Source organism: Malaya genurostris, chromosome 1 (assembly GCF_030247185.1).
Source record: "Malaya genurostris strain Urasoe2022 chromosome 1, Malgen_1.1, whole genome shotgun sequence".
Taxonomy (NCBI): Eukaryota; Metazoa; Arthropoda; class Insecta; order Diptera; family Culicidae; genus Malaya; species Malaya genurostris.
Window position 1 is genome coordinate 65,784,129 of NC_080570.1, and position 20,979 is coordinate 65,805,107.

General features: G+C 36.9%; 1 protein-coding gene across 50 annotated transcripts in view; it reads left to right on the forward strand.

Annotated features, from left to right (window-relative positions):
* The window catches only part of LOC131440337 (calcium-activated potassium channel slowpoke), a 190,524-nt gene that overhangs the window by 35,511 nt on the left and 134,034 nt on the right, over positions 1-20,979 (forward strand). For all 50 annotated transcript variants that reach the window (XM_058611524.1, XM_058611525.1, XM_058611526.1 and 47 more), the window contains exons 3-5: positions 19,265-19,423; positions 19,499-19,610; positions 19,675-19,826. In XM_058611524.1, the coding sequence (XP_058467507.1) occupies positions 19,265-19,423; positions 19,499-19,610; positions 19,675-19,826 (423 nt within the window). The remainder of the gene's footprint in view (positions 1-19,264; positions 19,424-19,498; positions 19,611-19,674; positions 19,827-20,979) is intronic.

Genomic DNA, 20,979 nt, shown 5'->3' on the forward strand with positions numbered 1-20,979 from the left:
ACTAAACAGTTTGTCATTAACGATCGCTTCAAAGAGCTTCGGAATGCAAGAAAGAATAGCAATCCCGCGATAGTTGCATATGTCTGCTTTTTTCCCATTTTTGAAAATTGGTATAAGGAAAGAGTTTTTCCACGTATCTGGAAAAACTCCAGACTGAAGCGAATTATTAAAAAGCCAGAACAAAGGGGTTGCAAGATCTAATGCTAATTTTTTCATAAATATGGGTGGAATCCCATCAGGTCCGGCACTTTTAGAGACATCCAATTTGTTTAGGGCATCTATTATGTCTAGCACTTCGATTTGATTTACATTAATATCTTCAGTAAACTCAGGAAAGAAATTAAAATATTCACGATCGCGGTCATCTTCAGAAAACTTCGTATAGATTTGTTGAAAAAATTTAGCGAAAAGATTACAAATTTCTTGTGAGTTATTACCAATGTTTTCCTGTAAATACATTCTTGACGGAAAGTTTTCTGATTTCAATTTGTTTCTAACATAACTAAAGAATTTTTTTGGGCAAGACTTTATTTCCTGTTCAGTTCTTGAGTTATACTCTTTGAATGCAGTATCAATTGCTAAACTTAGTTGGTCACAGATGTGTATGTAATTCGATAAATTGTTACTATTATTATCTCTTTTGTACTTTTTATGAGCTTTTTGTTTTCGATTTCTTAAATTTCTAATATGCTCGTTATACCAAACAGGATACTTTGAATTATTTTGTCGCCTAATTTTCTTTAATGGGACATGTTCATTTATTATGTCGTACAGCCGTGCGTAGAAAATATCGACTGAAATTTCGACATTTCCTTCGTTTCTAAGGAGTTCTTGCCAATCTATTTCTCGTAGCTTACGACTAATACTATCATAATTTGCTGAGTGGTAATCGAAAATCTCCTCATACTCGTAGTCGTCGGGTCTATTAATCTGATGTATAAATATTGAGAATTCGATTGCTGTATGAAAAACTTCATTTTTCCACAATGGAGTTGGTGATTCTATTACACAAAAATCATCGTGAATATTAGTAAATAAAAAATCTAAATAACAGTTTTGCTGATTTTTTACATGATTAATTTGATTAAGACCTAAACCAGATATTTTGTCGAATAAGTAATGAAGTGTTTCATTCTCCCCAACGAGAGGTAGTAAAATGCTATCATTTTCAGCGTCTTGAATAAAGTCGATATTGCGCTGATTAAAGTCTCCATATATATGAACTTTAACTTCCGATGGAAGCTTAGTAATTATTTCATCAGCAACATGCAAAAACTTTTCATATGTGGCTTTTTGGGCATTGTTAGGAGGAAAATATACTGAAACAAAAATATGTGTTTCACCTGCTAAATGAATTCTTACCCATACGTGTTCAAATTCTTTAAATCTCGTAGTGGTTATCATTTCGGCGTCAAATTCTGCTAAAACAGCAATGAGAACACCTCCCCCCGATTTTTTATCAGATGTATGGAGCTCACGATCGTTTCTAAAAACGTTGTAAATGTTTCCGAAGACTTCCGTGCTGTTAACGCTATCATCCCAACTAGTTTCGGTTGCTAGAATAATTCCATACGAACACCCTAAAATATTTTTATGGATTTCATTAATCTTAAGTGCGCTCTTCATACGGTTAAAATTTTGACAATATGCTACGATTTCTGTCGACGACGCTAGATGAGGAGATCTTATTGAACATGATTGTTGACTTGTGATAATATGGTCATTATTCTCTTCTTCTGGGTAATGCGTCAAAATTGTCGAAAACACGAATGTTGAGCACGACACGCCACGCACGTATCAGTTGACGAACATTCAGCAGTCATTTGATTCGGCATCGTTAGTTGCAGGTTGTGCTCTCGATAAGGATTAATCGTCGGTCCTCTTTGAAAATTAATTGTAGGTCTGTAATTTGTTGGTGGTCCCGAAAATCGATCCTTAGCTGCAGCAAGAAGTATTCTATCAGGTGGAAGATTATTTCGGCTGTTGTTGTAGTTGTTGTTATTATTGTTATTGCTATTATTATTCATGTTGTGACTAATAATGTTATTACAATATCGTTTTGTAGATGAATGATGCGTTGAAAGAATATTGGATCTGTTATTGTAATTTTTTCTTGAATTTCGCTTTTTGCGCCTTCTTGACTTGTCAGCCTCATTTTGCTGACGTCGGAACCTAGATTGGCGTGCGTCGTACTCACTCCAATCTGCTTTCCATACTTTTTTGCTGCCTAATAAACGCCATCCAGAATAGTCGGGTTTTTTACAGTTCAATTCGTCATCTAAACTGGGGCATGAGTCAGGTGTCGATGATGATGATACAGCAATTTGGATTCCAGCAATATTTGTTGATAAAGACTTCAACTCCTCTAGAATGTCCAACTCGACCATAGAATTCGGATTGTTAGGTAAACAGGTTGCTGTGTCAAGTGATAGCTGGCTGAGTTGACTTATTTCGTTACTCAGGTCTCGCAAATTTGTAGAAAATTCTGACGTCACGGTTTGCAGTGTCGAGAACACACTTTCCTTTGTCGACTTTATAGCTGTATCTAGCAGTGCAGTCATGTGATTTTTAATACTTGTCACACTTCCCGGCAAACTGCTATTTTTATTTAGTGCGATCAACTCATTTTTTATGGTAGTGAGTAAGACTTCTAGTCCGTCAATCGCCTCATGTATTACAGTTGGCTTCTCCTGTTGGAAAGCGAACTTATGCAGCACTTCCGTGTTGGCCTGAAGTTGCTTCTCCAGCAGTTTTTGTTGTTCAACAAGGCTGCTATAATGCATCTTTACTTGTAGTAATTCTTGACATACCTCGCAACATGGCAGCACATAAGAATTAATATCTGCTTTTTTGTCTCTCTTCCTGAGAGAACCGCGCTGAATGGTAACACCGATGCAAGCCGCGTGAAATTTTCGAGGGCAGCCAACGCATGTCCACATGATTGTGTCGACGGAGGTATCCAGTGCACAAATTCCACAACTCATGTTGATTACACAACTAACAGTTAAAATAAACAATAAATAATATTTCGCGCGCGGCACTGGGAGCGAATGAAAAACACGTCCGAACTTGACGACGACTAAAATGGTTTCCTTCTAATTGGAAACGCATTGTTGATTGTTATATTTTTATTGAATAAGATTAATGTCGTTTTCGCTTGAGACAACTAAAACTTGGGTCGGTTTTGGTAGTTTCATAAATCAACCACTTTTCATGAAACTATGTTGTGTTCGCACTTAGCAACGGGGGTTTGAGCAAACCTGATATAAAAACCAGGTTCGAAACTGACTCAATTTCCATAGTTCAACAACTTAGAAACTTGGTACGAAGCTAGCTTAAAACAAACGGTTTGACAGCAGTTAGGGTGGAAACTAGGTTAGGTTTGGCATCAAGCGAAAACGACATAAGCATTTAGTTCGTTTATATTAAAAAATGAAAATGATGTAGTTTTATGAAATACAAATTCCATTTTGGTGAATGAATGAATGTATGGTTTTGATTTATTCGAGATTTTAGTAAGAATATTTTACAAAATTTTATAAACATAACTTTTGCATCTAATGTGGCAACGCTGGTTTTGGTTACTTATATTTTGTTCTGCATTTATTTTATCCGATCGTTTTAATTGTTTTTCAGAAACAGTAGCCGATTTCGAGAAGAACTATCATTAAAACTTCAAAGTATACAATATTCAAAGAAGTTGATTGTCTGCAAAGAGTAAATTTCTCTAAACCTTATCTTAACTCACACAAGATTTAGCGAGGTTAGAACAGTTTAGCAGAGACTGTGTAACATCAGTTAGTTTAAGCAAGGTTAGAAAGGATTGTGCGGGATTAAACAAGTTCAGGTGGGTTTGCACTGTATTGAAAAGTTTACGCAGGATTAGAAAGTTTAGTAAGTTTAGTACGTTTAACAGGGATTGAAAAAGTTCAAGAGGGGTTGAATGATATTATTAGGTGAGATGATTTCGGATTAGATGAAATAAACTCATCTGAGTCGGAGATAGTGCAGAGATTAAATATTAGGATTAGCAAGTTTAGATGAGTTTATCAGGGATTCAAAAAGTCCAAGAGGGATTTCGGATTAGATGAGTTTATTTGTCTAAGTTAGTCCAGAGTTTAGAGTGATTTGTCCCTTGACTGCCCGTTATTCGGGCATAAACATCAAATCCGTGAACCAAATGCGACATCATTCTCGCCAAAACTTGTATACAAACCTGACTTGCACGAAACTACTGATTACGCTAATCACCGCCTAATATCATTGTGGCGCAGATAATCGTGACTTTTTGCCATTCGAACGTTTTCGTATAAACTCTTTGTATGAGACGAAACCTGCATCCTTTGGTTTTCGGTCTTAACTGGAAAACTAATGAAAATCGCTTACTCGCTCTAAAATATTCAGAAAAAAATAGAGAGAAACTGTCGTTTGGTTATTTGACTATTTAAAATTTCAGTAAAATGTAAAAACACGTATCAACTCTTGCCTATCTTATATACAAAGAGACCGCAATACAGAGCAATGATCATTGAACCAGCATGAAAACAATATTTAATTAAATGGCTTAATTTTTTTCAGCGCCGATCGCAATAGAAATAGTTTGTATTTCAGAGATTCTTCTTTTCTTCTTTGCGGTGTTTTCCATCTACAGGAACGTGCTCGACAATATTGATCTTTTCAATACTTCAGTGAACCTCCCACGTCTCCCATAAAGTTGCGTGTCATAAATGGAAGCTAAAAGCCAATAAAAGCATCCGAAGATTAAACAAACATTGCTTTCGATACACAAAACAACAAATTTCCTCACGAACATCGCTTCCCATATTTGTAAACAAATCCATCGGAAGAAATTTCATTCGATGACGATGGCAACGCATCGTCTGGAATCGAAGATGGATGAGTGCCACGCTGATGGTCTATCGAGTATGGCTAAAAATAGTATAATTTGAATTTGGCATGCGAACTAACAAACGATCACGCGTTCGCTCTATTCTAGAAATGATGATTCATGCGCCATGCTCAGTCTGACTGCTGACAGACATGAGCAAAGTTCATAGGTTCAATGGTTTTGTAAGAGTCACTTCAAGTGACCTTGGAACCGAATGGTAGGCTTAACGTCTCTAATAGTCGTCTCTAATTAAATATTCTGCTCTGTTGTGATGGTGTGTAATTTGACTAAAAATACTCATTTCGACTGAGTATAGTAATTGGTAAACAAAACTCGACCGGCAAACCGGCTAAACCGACAACAAATGTTCCCCTTTCTTAGCCATTACGACCACAGCGATTAATGATGGGGGTGAAAAACAATAAAGTGTTAACAGATGTTTTGGATTGGCGCTTCCTCAGTCAAACAATAACTCGATACTCTATTCACAGCATGGCATGAGGGTTATTTGTTTTAGCTTCCGAGATTATGTTTATTGGTATGTTTGGTTCATCATAGAAAAAGATTGTCAACAAAGTTTTTGGATTAGTTTAAACTAGCTAGGAAGCTGTTTATAAACATTCATCGTTTTCTCCGCTAGCCAACACACCGTGTTCGATACCATTGATTTGCTGTGATATGTTTATTAATAAAACAATTGAAACAATTTCATTCGGAATTCTGTATGCATTTTGAATCAATGCGGAGTCCAATGCAATAATTGACCTCGAGTGAATTTCACTGCCAACCGATTGGTTCGAGAATCTACCCAAGTAACCGATAAGCATTAAAACGATGAGGTACATTTGCTTTCTGTCCATATATAGAGCAATCAGTCAGAAATGCTACTGTAAAACTGATGTAAATCCTCAAAAGATGAAATTTTTAGCTACAACCCGAGACATAAAAACAAAATGTACAAATGGCAGAATAACTAATCAGAACAGTAATTGCATATCTGTAAGGCGTTTTTCATAAATTACGTCACGCTAAATTTCAATAAAGGATATCTTCATGAAAGACGACGGAAAGTGAATCGGATTATTTACAGGAGTATAAAGCTCTAAAGTATTTAACAAAAATATTTAGATTACTATGAGATTCATAGTTGAATATTCATTTGACTCTTGAACTGAAATTTATATATTGAGCCACAGAGAAAATGAATGAAAATTTACCTCAATTTTGAGTATCGAAAATCAAAGCGATCAATTGCACTTTGGTTAATCGTCAACGACACGAGACAGTTCATGAGATATTTTTGAGAAATCGATTGAGATTCCATTTTTAACTTTTTGAGTTACTACTCTCGGAACTTCTGGAATAGGAAATTGGAACCAATTGGGGTCAGCAGAGCTTCAGTCAACACCTGTCGAAGCAATTGACTCTCCTTTTTTGTTGAGTGTCAAATGGATATTTCTAGTCGACCCAAATCTCCGGAATCCGTAGGCGGTTTAACGAAATACAATGTCAGTTATTGAACTCCATATACACCTTTAATTTGAGGAAGATAGGGGTCAATGGATGATTGATAAAACCTATTATCATTCTACGAATTGCAGGAGTTACTTTCCGTTATCAGAATACTATCACTTCGAGAGATTTTTTTATCTATTTCCTCGAGTTATTAAGAATAGTCTAATCTAAAATGATTTTGATATTTTATGATATTTTTCGTTCGTGAACTCAATTCATACGCGTTTCTCATCGCTTATTCTCATGGGGAGATTCGTTAGCAGAGCTTTTATTGAAATTGTGTCGCCTTTTTGTTAGTAGTTTTTCTTGAGTTAAGTCAAAAGATGACTTTTTTTCGAATATGACTATTCGTCACCAAGAAAATTATTTAACTTAAGGCTAATTTGTTTTCACACGTTAGCGCCATTTTCGAATACTATGTCACATATAAAAGCCGAAAGTTCGAAATAAAAACACATACTTTAATATACAAAATAAAATTTCCGTGACGTAACGTTTTTTTAAGTCCCCCCTCCCCCCTTGTCAAAATTTGTCGCAATATTTGAAACCTCTTCCCTTGAGTTGATCTTGGAATAGAGTTAGTTGGTTCAATAAGGAGTATATCGAAAATAAGCTATCCACCAATTTTTCTTCTATATTATGATAAAAAACGATATTTTATTCAAACTAAAAATTGACCCTTTATTGTACGAGGTTATCCAAATAACAGTGTTCCCCAAACTTATTATTGATGGTTTTAACACTGCCATGACGAGTTCCAAGCCGCTTCGCCAATTTTTGCATAGTAATACCCTTCTCATTTAGCCATGTGTCCAGAACCTTAATTTTCACTTCCTTTTCAATACGTGACATTTTGAAAACGCAGAATTTCAACCACACAAACAAGTAAACAAACGAAAGCTGACAGCCAATCGCACAACATGCTGTGATCTGAGCACAAAAAACCATCAAAAATACATGCGTACAACACAAATGTATGTGGATAGCTTATTTTCGATACACACCTTAAGAGAAATGTAAATTTCAAAACTTCAAAATTTCCATTCCAGATCCAGAAAATCGATGGAGCCATTAATTTGTTTCATAAAGTTGAGCGAATCCATTATATTCTGAGATATGATTAGAGCAATTATTCAATCGCTGCTCGAAAAATAAAACGCTGCACATTCAATAAATTATTTTCATTTTAAATTTTTGTCACATGTTCACATGTTTTCGTCAGGCAAACTGAACTGTCTACATTTATAAAAAAAAAACCTTATTAATATATCGGTACAATAGGAAGATTACAATTGTTCGGAAATAACACTGCATAAGTATTCACAGCATAAAATCACAAAAGTTTGTACATTTTATATTAGAACTTTTTAATCATAACGGTTTTAAACATATAAAATTACGGTTCCGGTATTACAACGCGATTAGTAAAAAATGTTCAATTTCATAAGTATTTTTTTTCAAAAGTGATGACGAAACGAGGTGCAAAGTTTTATAAAACTTACTGGTAAATTCATCTAGTTGGCAAACCTTGTTAGTTAGTGGATATATAAATCTATTTTTGGACTACTATTCCACGGTTTCCGCTTCCGAACGCATCGACAATAGTGAAGAAAAGCTCTAAAAAACGGAACTCACTTCGACTTCTCAGTTACGGTTAAACCGATTTTCACAAATCATGATTCAAATTTAACGCTCTCAGTGTCTTAAAAGATACTGTGCAATTTCACCCAGATCCGACTTCCGGTTCCGAAATTATAGGGCGATGAGTATCAAAACTTTTAAACAATCATACAAAATGATGCAAACCCGGTACGCATCGGAACGTGCTAATACAGAAGAAGAAAACACCACCACCTAACACACAGCATACTTATACCAAAGATAAATAATAAAGACATGTATGTGCTTACATATATTGAAAAAAATCTGGTTCGTTCCCGGTACTTTCTAAAATGACCGAACTCACCGCTTGGTGGAGCGCGAGATTGATTGCATTGTTATCATTTCGACCAAAGTGTGCGATAAAATCTCAATACATACAAATGAGCTAACGAATCGAAAGGGTTCTCACGGTTTGACATTTGCATTATGAATGTGATGATGGGAACTCAGCAGTGCAACCAATTTATCACCATTGGTGCCAGTTTCACGGAGAACCGTAGATGTGCACCAAAAAAAGATCGTGACTGTCATGTCTGCAAATTCGTTTGTGCTTATACCGTTTTCGTTTATTGATCAGAGCAGCCCGAGAGCTGACCCAGAGTCGCCAAAACAACTTTTGATGAGTTTGTTTTAGCAACCTGGAGTCGCTCTAGATCGGACTCCAATCGCGTAGTTTCGCTGTGAAAATTTTCTCGGGTCGTACAACGCATTGATGCGAGTTTGTTTATTTTTTCTTTTTTATATGAGTTGTTGTTTAGGGCACGTACCACGTATTCGTTTTTCTCGGAGTCAGCGTCGCCCGCATGTAGGTTCTAAAACGAAAACGGTATTAGTTCAATTTTGTTTAACGTGTAGAGTAGTCACATTTAAATCTAAATTAACTTCACATAACTATTTACAGGCACTTATTACCCTTCTCACTTCCACTTTCACATTCACTTCACTTACATGTCACTTCACTTGATTTTACCTATTACCAGTATCACGCATAGTGAAGTGATCGCTGTGGTGGAAAAAACTAATTTTTTCAACAAAATTTTGGTGGCGTGATGTTCATAATGACATCAAGTTCATCCAAGTAATTACTTTTGTCTCTGAAGCGACTTCAGTAATAAGGACCTAAATTCACTTCTTTTGATTTCCACCGTGAAGTGATACCCATAATAAGGGTCACAGTCACTTCACTTGGTTTTCACCGTGTAGTGACACCGGTAGTAAGGGCCACAAATTGAAAGGGTTATTTATTTATTTTATTTATTTATTTATTTATTTTAATCAACAGACAAACTAAAGTCCTAATGATTATTTCTAAGAATATTCAAAAAATTCGCTTTTATTCTGCTACGAGGAAAATGGAAATCGAATCCCATCGATACGCCATTGAAGGTTCGCTGCAATCCAATAACGGCACCGTTGATTCCGTAGTTAGTACGACGTAGAGGCATTCTGAGGAGGTTGTTGTTGCGAAGAGCTCTAGAACGAACGTTGATATTGATTTCACTAAGTAGTGCAGGGCAATCAATATTGTTCGTCAAAATATCGGCAATCAGCATTGCACGGAACAGATCTCGGCGTACTTGTAGAGTATCGAGTCCGATGAGCATCGCACGGCTTTCATAACTAGGCAGCTGGTGAGGGTTATTCCAGGGCAAACGACGAAGAGCGAAACGAACGAATCTGCGCTGTATTGATTCAAGTCTTAAAGCTCCATTATGAAAGTGAGGGTTCCATACTGACGAACAATATTCGAGTGTTGACCGTACAAGCGAGCAGTAGAGAGATCTCAAACAATATATATCTGTGAATTGCTTGGCGGTTCTCATGACAAATCCTAGACAACGAGAAGCTTTTGCCACGATGTACGAAATATGCTGCTTGTAATTCAATTGTTCGTCGAGAAGAACGCCAAGATCTTTGACACAATTGACTCTATCAATCACTGATCCTCGAAGACAATAATTGAAACGAATTGGTGTTTTTTTTCGTGTGAAGGTGATAATCGAGCATTTGCTGATATTTAGCGACATTTTATTAATTTCACACCACTCGGAGAAAATTTCAAGCTCACTTTGAAGGAGACAGGCATCTTCAAGAGTCTTGATAATTTGGAATAACTTTAGGTCGTCCGCGAAAGATAATCGTGCACCTTTCAATGAAAAGTTCACGTCGTTGAAATACAGTAGAAATATCAATGGTCCGAGATGACTGCCTTGTGGAATACCAGAAAAAGCAAAAAACTCCTTGGAAACATTTTCATTGATCTTAACCGCCAGCCGTCGATTGCAAAGATACGATTGAATCCACCGAAGAATGTTGGAACCGAAGCCCAGTCTGTCCAATTTGGCAATAGTGATAGCGTGATTAATTTTATCAAAAGCAGCAGAGAGATCCGTGTAGACAACGTCCGTTTGATGACCTTTAGACATAGCATCCGTTATAAACGTCGTGAAAGTTAGTAAGTTAGTGGCCGTTGAGCGTTTCGGCATGAACCCGTGTTGAGTTTCAACGATGTACTGCTTGCAGTGATTAAAAATAGGTTCCAAAACGATAAGCTCAAACAATTTAGGAATGGCGCTAAGAGCGGTGATACCACGGTAATTGTCGACGTTCTTCTTGTCTCCTTTTTTGTGCACAGGAAACATATAAGCAGATTTCCAGATATCAGGAAATACTCCAGTCATGAGTGACAGTCGGAACAGAAGACGTAGAGGTACTATAATACCACTAGAGCATCGCTTCAAAATAACTGCCGGGATACCGTCGGGTCCAGCAGAGTATGAAGACTTCATTTTTGCGATTGCTGTTTTTACGGAACTTGCGCTTATGTTCATTGAATTCATTGACTGTCCCAAAACGGGAACGTTAAGTGCCGCCTGGGTGATTTGGGAAGGTGCTAAGATTTCTCTAGAAAATATCTCAGAGAATTTTCTCATGAACATTTCGCAAATTTCCTGCATGCTAGAACTTGTCTGTTCATTGTAAAACATAGATGAAGGAAGATCTGACTCCTTCCTTTGCTCGTTAACGTGCTTCCAGAATGATTTTGGATTAGACTTTAATCTCCTCTGTACACAGCTTATACCCAAAGAAAGTTTTTGCTTTTTTTCATGTTTGGAAAAAACCTTAAAAGAATCTTCTAGTGATGTTTTTGAAAATAAAAGTAATATGAGAAATGCATGATTACACCACTAGGTGGATTAAAAGTTTCGCCCCTTTTCCCCTTCCTCTCAGAGACCCAGGGAACATTCGTGGATGTAAGTTTGAGGATAAGAGAAGAATGTTTTTAAATGAAGTGCGAAATAGTCATGGTTTTATAGATGAATTAAATGGAATTAGTTTTATTTTGAAGCGAAAATGGTATTGTTTTGTTGTTTTTATTGAAAACAAAATATAAAAAGTATATCTAACGATTTTTTTCGGTAAAGAATTCGACTGTAAAATCTAATTAAGACTAAACTGTAAAATCTAATTAAGATAAAAAAATTTGCCAAGACATGAAATGTGCGTATTTTCCTCAGCTTTCAAATAAGCAGTTCAATAAAACAACCTTCATAGTTTATTTAATGAAAAAAGTTAAAAATTAATAATCTTGGCAAAGTTTCAGAGTGGAAAGATTAATACTTTCGGAGCAGTAAATTTTTGTATCTTTAATAGATTTTACAGTATAGACTGTTGAAAAAGGGCTCTTTTTAGTAAACGCGTAACTTCGAAAAATCATATCTCGGAAAATTCCACGTACCATATTGAAATAAAAAAATACGTGTCGAATATTTTTTTATTCTTTACAGAAAAAAAAATCAGATGAAAAAAACAATTTTTGTTGGTGGCTGATTTTGCGTGGAATGCCCCATACATAAAATAAATATTTTAGGCATATTAGAGGTTCACGAATTTCTTTGTTGTACATATCACAAAGTGAAACATTCGTGTCGATTGGTTTAGTAGTTCAGTTCTTTTTAATCCTACTAACAAGAGATTTTGTGAAAACACGCTTAAAAGTTGCATGTACATTCAAAAAACTATTTCTACCAATGTATTCGATTTTCAACTTTGACACTTTGGAAATACACGCTTAAAAATAGTTACTCAAAAATGAGTAAGATCCCACTCATCTATAGAAAAAGTGGAACAACTCTAATTTAGAGTAACTCCTTAGTTACTCAAATTTGAGTTCTTTCACTGGAAACGATTTTTGGGTAAAATCAATTCATGTACTGAGTAATGCTTTATTTGCCCATGTGCCAAAAATAGAGTAATTAGTTAAATAATGAATGAAATTTTATTTAACATATACCAAATTTCATTCAGTAATAGCCGTTCAACCGAGAAGGTTGTGTATAGAAGCGTACAGTTTAATAACGCTGGTTGGTTTACACGCGTTAGATACGACAACGGTTGAACTACAGGTAGAGACCTGTTGGCAGCAGCCGTTAAAACGTATAGTCGTGCTGCATAAGAGAGCCCTAGTGCTGGGCCAAGCTGGTGAAGGAAACAACAAAGGGCGTTTCCCAAACTCTACCCAGGCCGCAATATACAGCCACAAGTGCTGAGCAGGAGAGTGCAAAGGCACATCGAAGAGGAAGAGTGCAAAGGCACATAGAAGCAGGAGAGTGCAAAGGCACACCGGTGCGAAGGCACTTCGGTGCAGAAGCATATCGGTGCGGAGCACTAGGAAGAAGGAGACAAGACAACTCGGTCTTTCCACTGCCATACAACACGCAGGTATACACCGGTGACCTGCGCTGGTTACAGCTGGCGAAGACGAAAGCAAATCGGAATTCGAGTGGTGCTGGATGTCAGGTAGCAGTAGCATCACATCATATTCTATCGCTACAGTGAGCTTCAGCATTGTATCAACGTCCAGATACATCCAACAAGAACATCTAGAGCAACGAGGATCTACACGGCAGTGCAACGGAGATAGACAACAATTTCAAGGTAGAAGTTTTTTCTTTTCCTTTTGATTGAGTAATGTGTAGTGTTGGTTTCAAATTTTATTTTAAAGTTTAGTTAAAAATTTTAATGTAATGGATGAATCCATGGACGTAAATCCTAGCATGAATCCGATACCCCCACGAACGAAAAAATATCAGGAGAGCTCTTCTGGGCCTTGGATAGTCTTTTTTAGACGTATATCAAAGCCATTAAACATTTTTCAAATTAATAAAGGTTTGACATCACGATACTCTTCAATCAAAGAGATCATAAAAGTAAATAACGATAAAATTCGTGTTGTGGTAAATAATTTGAAACACGCGAATGATATTGTCTCTTCGGAACATTTCAATAAAGAGTATAAAGTTTACATACCCTCCAAAGATGTCGAAATTGACGGTGTTGTTACCGAAGCGAGTCTTTCGGTAGATGATTTACTCAAGCATGGTGTTGGTCGTTTCAAGAACTCTATGCTTGAGGGTGTGAAAATACTGGAGTGCAAACAACTGTACTCAGTAGTTCATGAAGAGGAAAAAAAAGTTTATCGCCCATCAGACTCGTTTCGAGTGACATTTGCCGGGTCTGCGTTGCCGTCCCATGTCTATGTCGATAAAATTCGCCTCCCTGTTCGGCTTTTTGTTCCAAATGTAATGAATTGTACGAACTGCAAAAAATTCGGCCACACAGCTACTTACTGTAGTAATAAACCAAAATGTATTAAGTGTGAAGGGCCTCATAAAGATAATGATTGCAACAAGGAAATTGAAAAATGTATTTATTGTGGGAATAGTCCTCATGATGATATTTCAGTATGCACTGCATTTAAAGTGCACAAAGACAAAATTAAGCTTTCTTTAAAAGCACGGTCTAAGCGCACATATGCAGAAATGCTTAAAACGGTCATTGATGTCCCCCGTTTGGAAACCGAAAACGGGTTTTCAAATCTAGAGGAACCAGAGGACTCTGACTCTGACGAAAATAGTGAAGGTAATTCGTTTATCACTACCCAAGGGTCAGTTAAGAGAAAGAAGTCTTCCTCCAAATTACCAAAAAAGACACCTAAAATTTCATCTTCAAAAAAAGATCCCCGTGTTAAACAAAAAAAGTCAAAACCAAAGACTGTGCCTCCTGGTTTGTCAAATTCACAAACCAATCCAGGATCTAGTACAGAAAAAGATAATAATCCAGTGGGCTCCATTTCACAGCCACCAACAGGATTACTGAAGTTTTCGGAAATTGTTGAATGGATTTTCTCAGCATTCAATATATCTGAACCCTTAAAGACCCTCATAATGGCATTCCTTCCAATAGCTAGAACCTTTTTGAAGCAGTTATCAGCTCAATGGCCAATTGTCTCAGGTTTTGTATCTTTTGATGGATAATTTATCACCCGTCGCAAATGATACAATCACTGTCCTGCAGTGGAATTGTCGAAGCATCATGCCAAAACTTGATTCATTTAAAATATTATTGCATAGTCAAAAATGTGATGTATTTGCTTTATGCGAAACATGGCTTACTTCAAACATAGCTTTAAATTTTAATGATTTTAACATTATACGTCTCGATAGAGACTCTCCGTATGGTGGAGTGCTTTTGGGAATTAAGAAATGCTATTCCTTTTATAGATTAAACATCCCTTCAACTTCTAGTATAGAAGTTGTTGCTTGCCAAATAAACATTAAAGGCAAAGATATTTGCATAGCTTCGGTTTATATTCCTCCAAAAGCACAAGTTGGACAGCAACAGCTTAATGAAATGGTTGAAGCCCTTCCTGCACCACGATTGATTCTGGGGGATTTAAATTCGCACGGTATTATGTGGGGTTCCGTTTACAATGATAGCAGATCATCTTTAATACAAAACATTTGTGACAATTTTAGCATGACGGTATTAAATATGGGTAGCATGACACGGATCCCAAGACCTCCTGCACGCCCAAGTGCATTAGATCTATCTCTTTGCTCAACATCAATTCGACTAGATTGCACCTGGAAAATACTGCCTGATTTACACGGTAGCGATCATTTACCAATCATTATCTCAATTAGCAGTAGCAATTGCATTGCTACTTTCGCTAGTATCCCATATGATTTGACAAAAAATATCGACTGGATTAAATACCAAAGTAGTATCTCTAGTATTTTGAATTCAATGGAAGAGCTCCCTCCACTTGAAGAATATGACTTCCTCATTTGTTCGATTCTGGAGGCAGCAGAACAATCCCAAACTAAACGCTTTCCTGGGCCAACGACTAACAGAAGGCCTCCCAACCCCTGGTGGGACAAAGAGTGCTCAGAGGCTAAACTCGCAAAACAAAATGCTTGCAAGACGTTTCTAAAACGGGGAGGAGGAACTCCTCAGAATTTTGAAAAACTTATGGTTTTAGAAACCAAGTACAAGAGCATACTTCGAGCCAAAAAATGTAGCTATTGGAGACATTTTGTCGAAGGTTTGTCAAGAGATACCTCAATGAGCACTCTTTGGAACACGGCCAGACGAATGAGGAATCGTAACGTGGGCAATGAGAGTGATGAATACTCGAACCGAAAGTTTGCCCAGATTCTGTTCCTACGCAGAGCATTATACGGAAATCTCCTCCAAATAATGGTTTTATTAATAACCCATTTTCAATGATGGAATTTTCTATAGCACTCTTGTCTTGTAACAATAACGCTCCAGGGTTGGACAGAATTAAATTCAACTTGGTGAAGAATCTGCCCAACCTCGCAAAAAGACGTTTGTTGGAATTGTTCAACAAGTTTCTTGAGCAAAATATTGTTCCACCTGACTGGAGACAAGTGAAAGTTATCGCCATTCAAAAACCGGGGAAACCAGCTTCCAATCACAACTCATATAGACCCATTGCGATGTTGTCCTGCATCAGAAAATTGTTCGAAAAAATTATTCTACGACGTCTCGACACTTGGGTCGAGACGAACGGTTTGTTGTCAGATACTCAGTTTGGCTTCCGTAGAAATAAAGGGACGAATGATTGCCTTGCATTACTTTCGTCTGACATCCAAATTGCCTTCGCTCAAAAGCAACAAATGGCATCTGTATGTTTAGACATTAAAGGAGCATTTGATTCAGTTTCCATTGATGTTCTTACAGACAAGCTTCACCAAAATGGACTCCCAGCGGTTATAAATAATTATTTGCACAACCTTTTGTCAGAGAAACACATGCATTTTTCACATGGCGATTTGGCAACACTCAGAAATAGTTACATGGGTCTCCCGCAAGGCTCATGCCTCAGTCCGCTCCTCTATAATTTTTACGTAAATGACATTGACAGCTGTCTAGTAACCCCATGTACACTAAGACAATTGGCAGATGATGGCGTGGTTTCAGTTACTGGACCCAAAGCTATTGATCTGCATAAACCATTGCAAGATACCTTAGATAACTTGTCCGATTGGGCTGTTCATCTTGGTATCGAATTCTCTGCGGAGAAAACAGAGTTAGTCGTCTTTTCAAGAAAGCATGATCCCGCGCAGCTTCAGCTCCATATGATGGGAAGAATGATCCAACAGGTTTTAACTTTTAAATACCTCGGGGTGTGGTTCGATTCCAAATGCACGTGGGGAGGACACATTAGGTTTCTGATAACAAAATGCCAACAAAGAGTAAATTTTCTTCGAACAATAACAGGATCTTGGTGGGGTGCTCATCCGGAAGATCTAATAAAATTGTATCAGACAACGATACTTTCAGTGATGGAATATGGATGCGTTTGATTTCGTTCCGCTGCAAACTCTCATATTATCAAACTGGAGCGAATTCAGTATCGTTGTTTGCGAATTGCTTTAGGGTGCATGCATTCGACACATACAATGAGTCTTGAAGTTCTGGCGGGAGTTCTTCCATTAAAAGATCGATTTTGGGAGCTTTCATCACGCCTGCTAATAAGATGTGAGGTGCTGAATCCCATGGTAATTAATAATTTCGAGCGACTAGTCGAGCTTCGATCTCAATCAAAATTCATGACAGTATATTTTAACCATATGTCACAGGAAATCAACCCTTCAAGATATATTCCTATCCGTGTCAGCCTCCTAAATGTCCCTGACTCAACTTTATTTTTCGATACATCCATGCAGCGCGAAGTGCTAGGAATCCCGGATCATCTACGTTCGACGGAAATCCCAAAAATATTTTCAAGTAAGTTCAGGCATATTGACTCTGAGAAAATGTTTTACACGGACGGATCGCGAATTGAAGAAGCGACAGGGTTTGGTATGTTCAACAATAATGTTTCGGCCTCATTTAGGCTTCAAGAACCTGCATCTGTTTATATAGCAGAGCTAGCAGCAGTTCATTATAGTTTGAGTGTAATCGTCACATTAATTCCAAACCATTATTTCCTCTTCACAGATAGTCTTAGTGCAATTGAAGCCATTCGCTCAAACATGACTGGCAAGACTGAACCGTTTTTCCTGGGCAAAATAAAACAGTGCCTGAACGACATATTGAACAATAATTATCTAATCACTATAGTCTGGGTCCCGGCTCATTGCTCCATTCCTGGCAATGAAAGAGCCGATATTTTAGCCAAATGTGGTGCTATTGAGGGTGAAATTTATGAGAGACCAATTGCTTTCAACGAATTCTATAGCTCGTCTCGCCAAAGAACACTTGCCAGCTGGCAAGCTTCTTGGGATAAAGATGATCTGGGTCGGTGGATGCACTCAATTATTCCGAAAATATCGACAAAGGCATGGTTCAGGGGACTGGATGTGAGTAGAGATTTCATTCGTGTGATGTCCAGACTCATGTCCAATCACTACACGTTAGATGCACATCTCCTTCGAATTGGGCTCTCCGAGACTAATCATTGTGCTTGTGGCGAAGGTTATCGAGATATTGATCATGTCGTTTGGACATGCGTGGAGTATCGTGATGTCAGATCTCAACTAATAAATTCTTTGCGTACCCAAGGTAGACTATCCAATATCCCAGTTCGAGACATTCTTGCTTGTCGTGACCTTTCATACATGAAACTTATTTATCATTTCATAAAGAAAACTGGAGTTTCAATTTAATAAAGGCCCCTTTCAAGACTTAGTTCTGATCCCAGCTGCGTCCATGAGTTCAACCAATAGCTAAATTAGAATAAAAATAATGTAATGATACAAACAAACTCGAAACAGTTTATGAAATTATTAACAAAATGTCTGAAAATAACAGCTTATTTTATAATTTATAGAAGTTAATCGTTTGGTTCAAATAATATTTCCGAGTAGATTTCATAATTAATGACGAGTTACCTAAGATGATATTTAAGTAATAAGAGAATATGTTTTAATAAATGCAAAACGTTGTGACTATGTTAGAATTAAATTAGGATAAGAATATTATGTATAAGTGATGCTACGGCGAAGAAAAACTTATGTAAACTGCCTTAAGAAATAAACGTATTTATGAAAAAAAAAATATACCAAATTTGCGTAAAATTGCTCCTTTTTTAAATTTTATTGTATTAAAATATTAAGTAATTGACACGCAATACATAAAATAATCATACTGTGTTTATTTATTATTAAGTTTACAGTTGATTTCTGACTTCGAGATATCATATCAAGTTGCGATCGCTTGGAGTAGTGTGTCAATCGTAGCTTAACACACATGTCAGTACTGCTCAGACACCAATCAGACACTTTTTCCTCATAAATGACACACTTGAGCATATTTGTTTCCATTTTGAAGCACAGTACGGATCCCTTCTGGACACAATAACTGCATCGATGGCACAACCAAGAGGACAGTCTAAAAATTGTTGTTTTTGCAGACACAACACCGTTTGTGTTAAGCAACTCACTCTTGAAATACGCGATCTCACTAACAAAAAATAGAACCTGTTACTACAAATGGTTATTACAACTTTTAGACTGAATTAGAGCGAATAGTAAAATAAAAACGAGCTTTTACGTTAAACTTAAATTTAGAGTGAGAGTTACTCATTATTATTGATAGTAACTACTCAATTTTTAACGTTTCCATGTATCATTTGAAAATGAGTAACTAGTACTCAAACTTTGAGTAACTTTTTCTAAGCGTGTATGTTCTTTATTGACACATCTATCGATAAAAGCAATTTAAAAAAATCGATATTTCATAGAGTACCCTCCTTGAGAAGTGATTCTTGAAATAAGCATATTGTTGCCAGATTGAATGATTCAACTAAATGAAATCAGTTTAATTATATTGAACTTTTCCACGATACTAATATGACCCCATCGATATTTGTTTTTCTTTTCACAGGTTGTACTCGTATTCATCCTTAGCATCGCATCGCTCATCATCTACTTCATCGACGCGTCGAACGAGAAAGTCGAACAATGTGAAAAGTTTAGCAACAACATCACGCAGCAAATTGACCTAGCATTCAATATATTTTTTATGGTTTACTTTTTTATACGAGTAAGTTTATTCTCGTCAGCTCGAACAGTATGGAAACGAACTTGGTGTACTCAAAAAATACCTTTCCATTTACAGTTTATAGCAGCGTCCGATAAGCTTTGGTTTATGCTAGAGATGTACAGTTTTGTAGACTATTTCACGATACCCCCGTCCTTCGTGTCAATATATTTAGATCGGACATGGATCGGTAAGTTTGCCTTGAAATGATTGTTCCACTAAATTTACTAACCACAAGTCTTTCGTCGTTTTAGGTCTTCGTTTCCTACGAGCGCTTCGTCTTATGACTGTTCCGGATATATTACAATATTTGAATATACTTAAAACATCTAGTTCAATACGTTTGGCACAATTAGTATCAATTTTTATATCAGTGTGGTTAACAGCTGCTGGAATTATTCATTTGGTGAGTATTCGATAGAGCCAAAATAGACAATTTTGGCCCAGGCGAACAATTTTTCCGAACAGATGAGCACTAAGTCCAAGTTAGTTAGCTAGAATCAGGCCGCCCAATATCGATTTTTAGAAAAATGTGTTGACAAAACAAAAACAAACCAAACATTTAAAAAAAACAAACTTCCAACGCTGAAATGCCAATCACTAAGACGGCCTGGTGCCTTGTTCGCTATGCCGTAAAATTATGCCAAACGCCTTGAAAGCTGTCTTTAAGCATATACCATCCAGTGTTTGGTTGGTAGAATATCATGTAATACCAATGGTGTACTGCGTAAGTACCGGTACCGGCTCGTTGAACAATTATGCTAAATTTTGGCATAAATCTTTTCTCCGGGAACTGTGCCCCTGCTTGCTTTTATGGCAGCTGGGCGCAGTTCTCCGAAGACCTTTGCATTTCACAGCCCAGTACGTTTGTGCTGAACTTTAGCATAATTTCGATGGCTCCCCCTCACGTTCCCAAAAAATATCCGATGGTGGTGAGTATCGTTCCATAAAAGTACTATTTCTAGCTACCAGTAGTCGCCTTTCTGCTAAAAAATAAACGTAATTATGGCGAACTGATAATCACAAGGCAGCTCAGCTTCTTATAAGGACCATTAGTTGGAACAGACTTATTATCTTTCGTTCGAAATCAAAATCAATCCGCCATTTAATTTTTCGTATTCCAGCATCCCCCTTCAGAAAGATATGATTTATAAAATCATGAAATCGGATATTATAGCTAGTCGCATTTTGATTTGCTAATATTATGGTCTATAATAGTAAGGAATGCATTGTAAGCAATTCTAATTACGCTGCATTTTCTTTTCAAAGCCATCAAGTATAGAAACCGTACAGTGCAAGCTCGAAACGAATCGGTCATTGAGAACGCTACGTTACCAGGATTCTGCTGATTATATGTTTTAAATAAATGCATTGTTCGCCGCATTCAAAAGGACCATAACTCTGCGGAGCACTATTCAACTATTTCATTGTTCATACACTCAACTCTTTTTGATTTCGTGCGAATCTCAATTGATTGATTATGTACGGCAACTTAGCGATCGGACCATAAGTATCTGTCATATAAACATTCGAGTCAAAAGATTTGAGTGTATTATCAC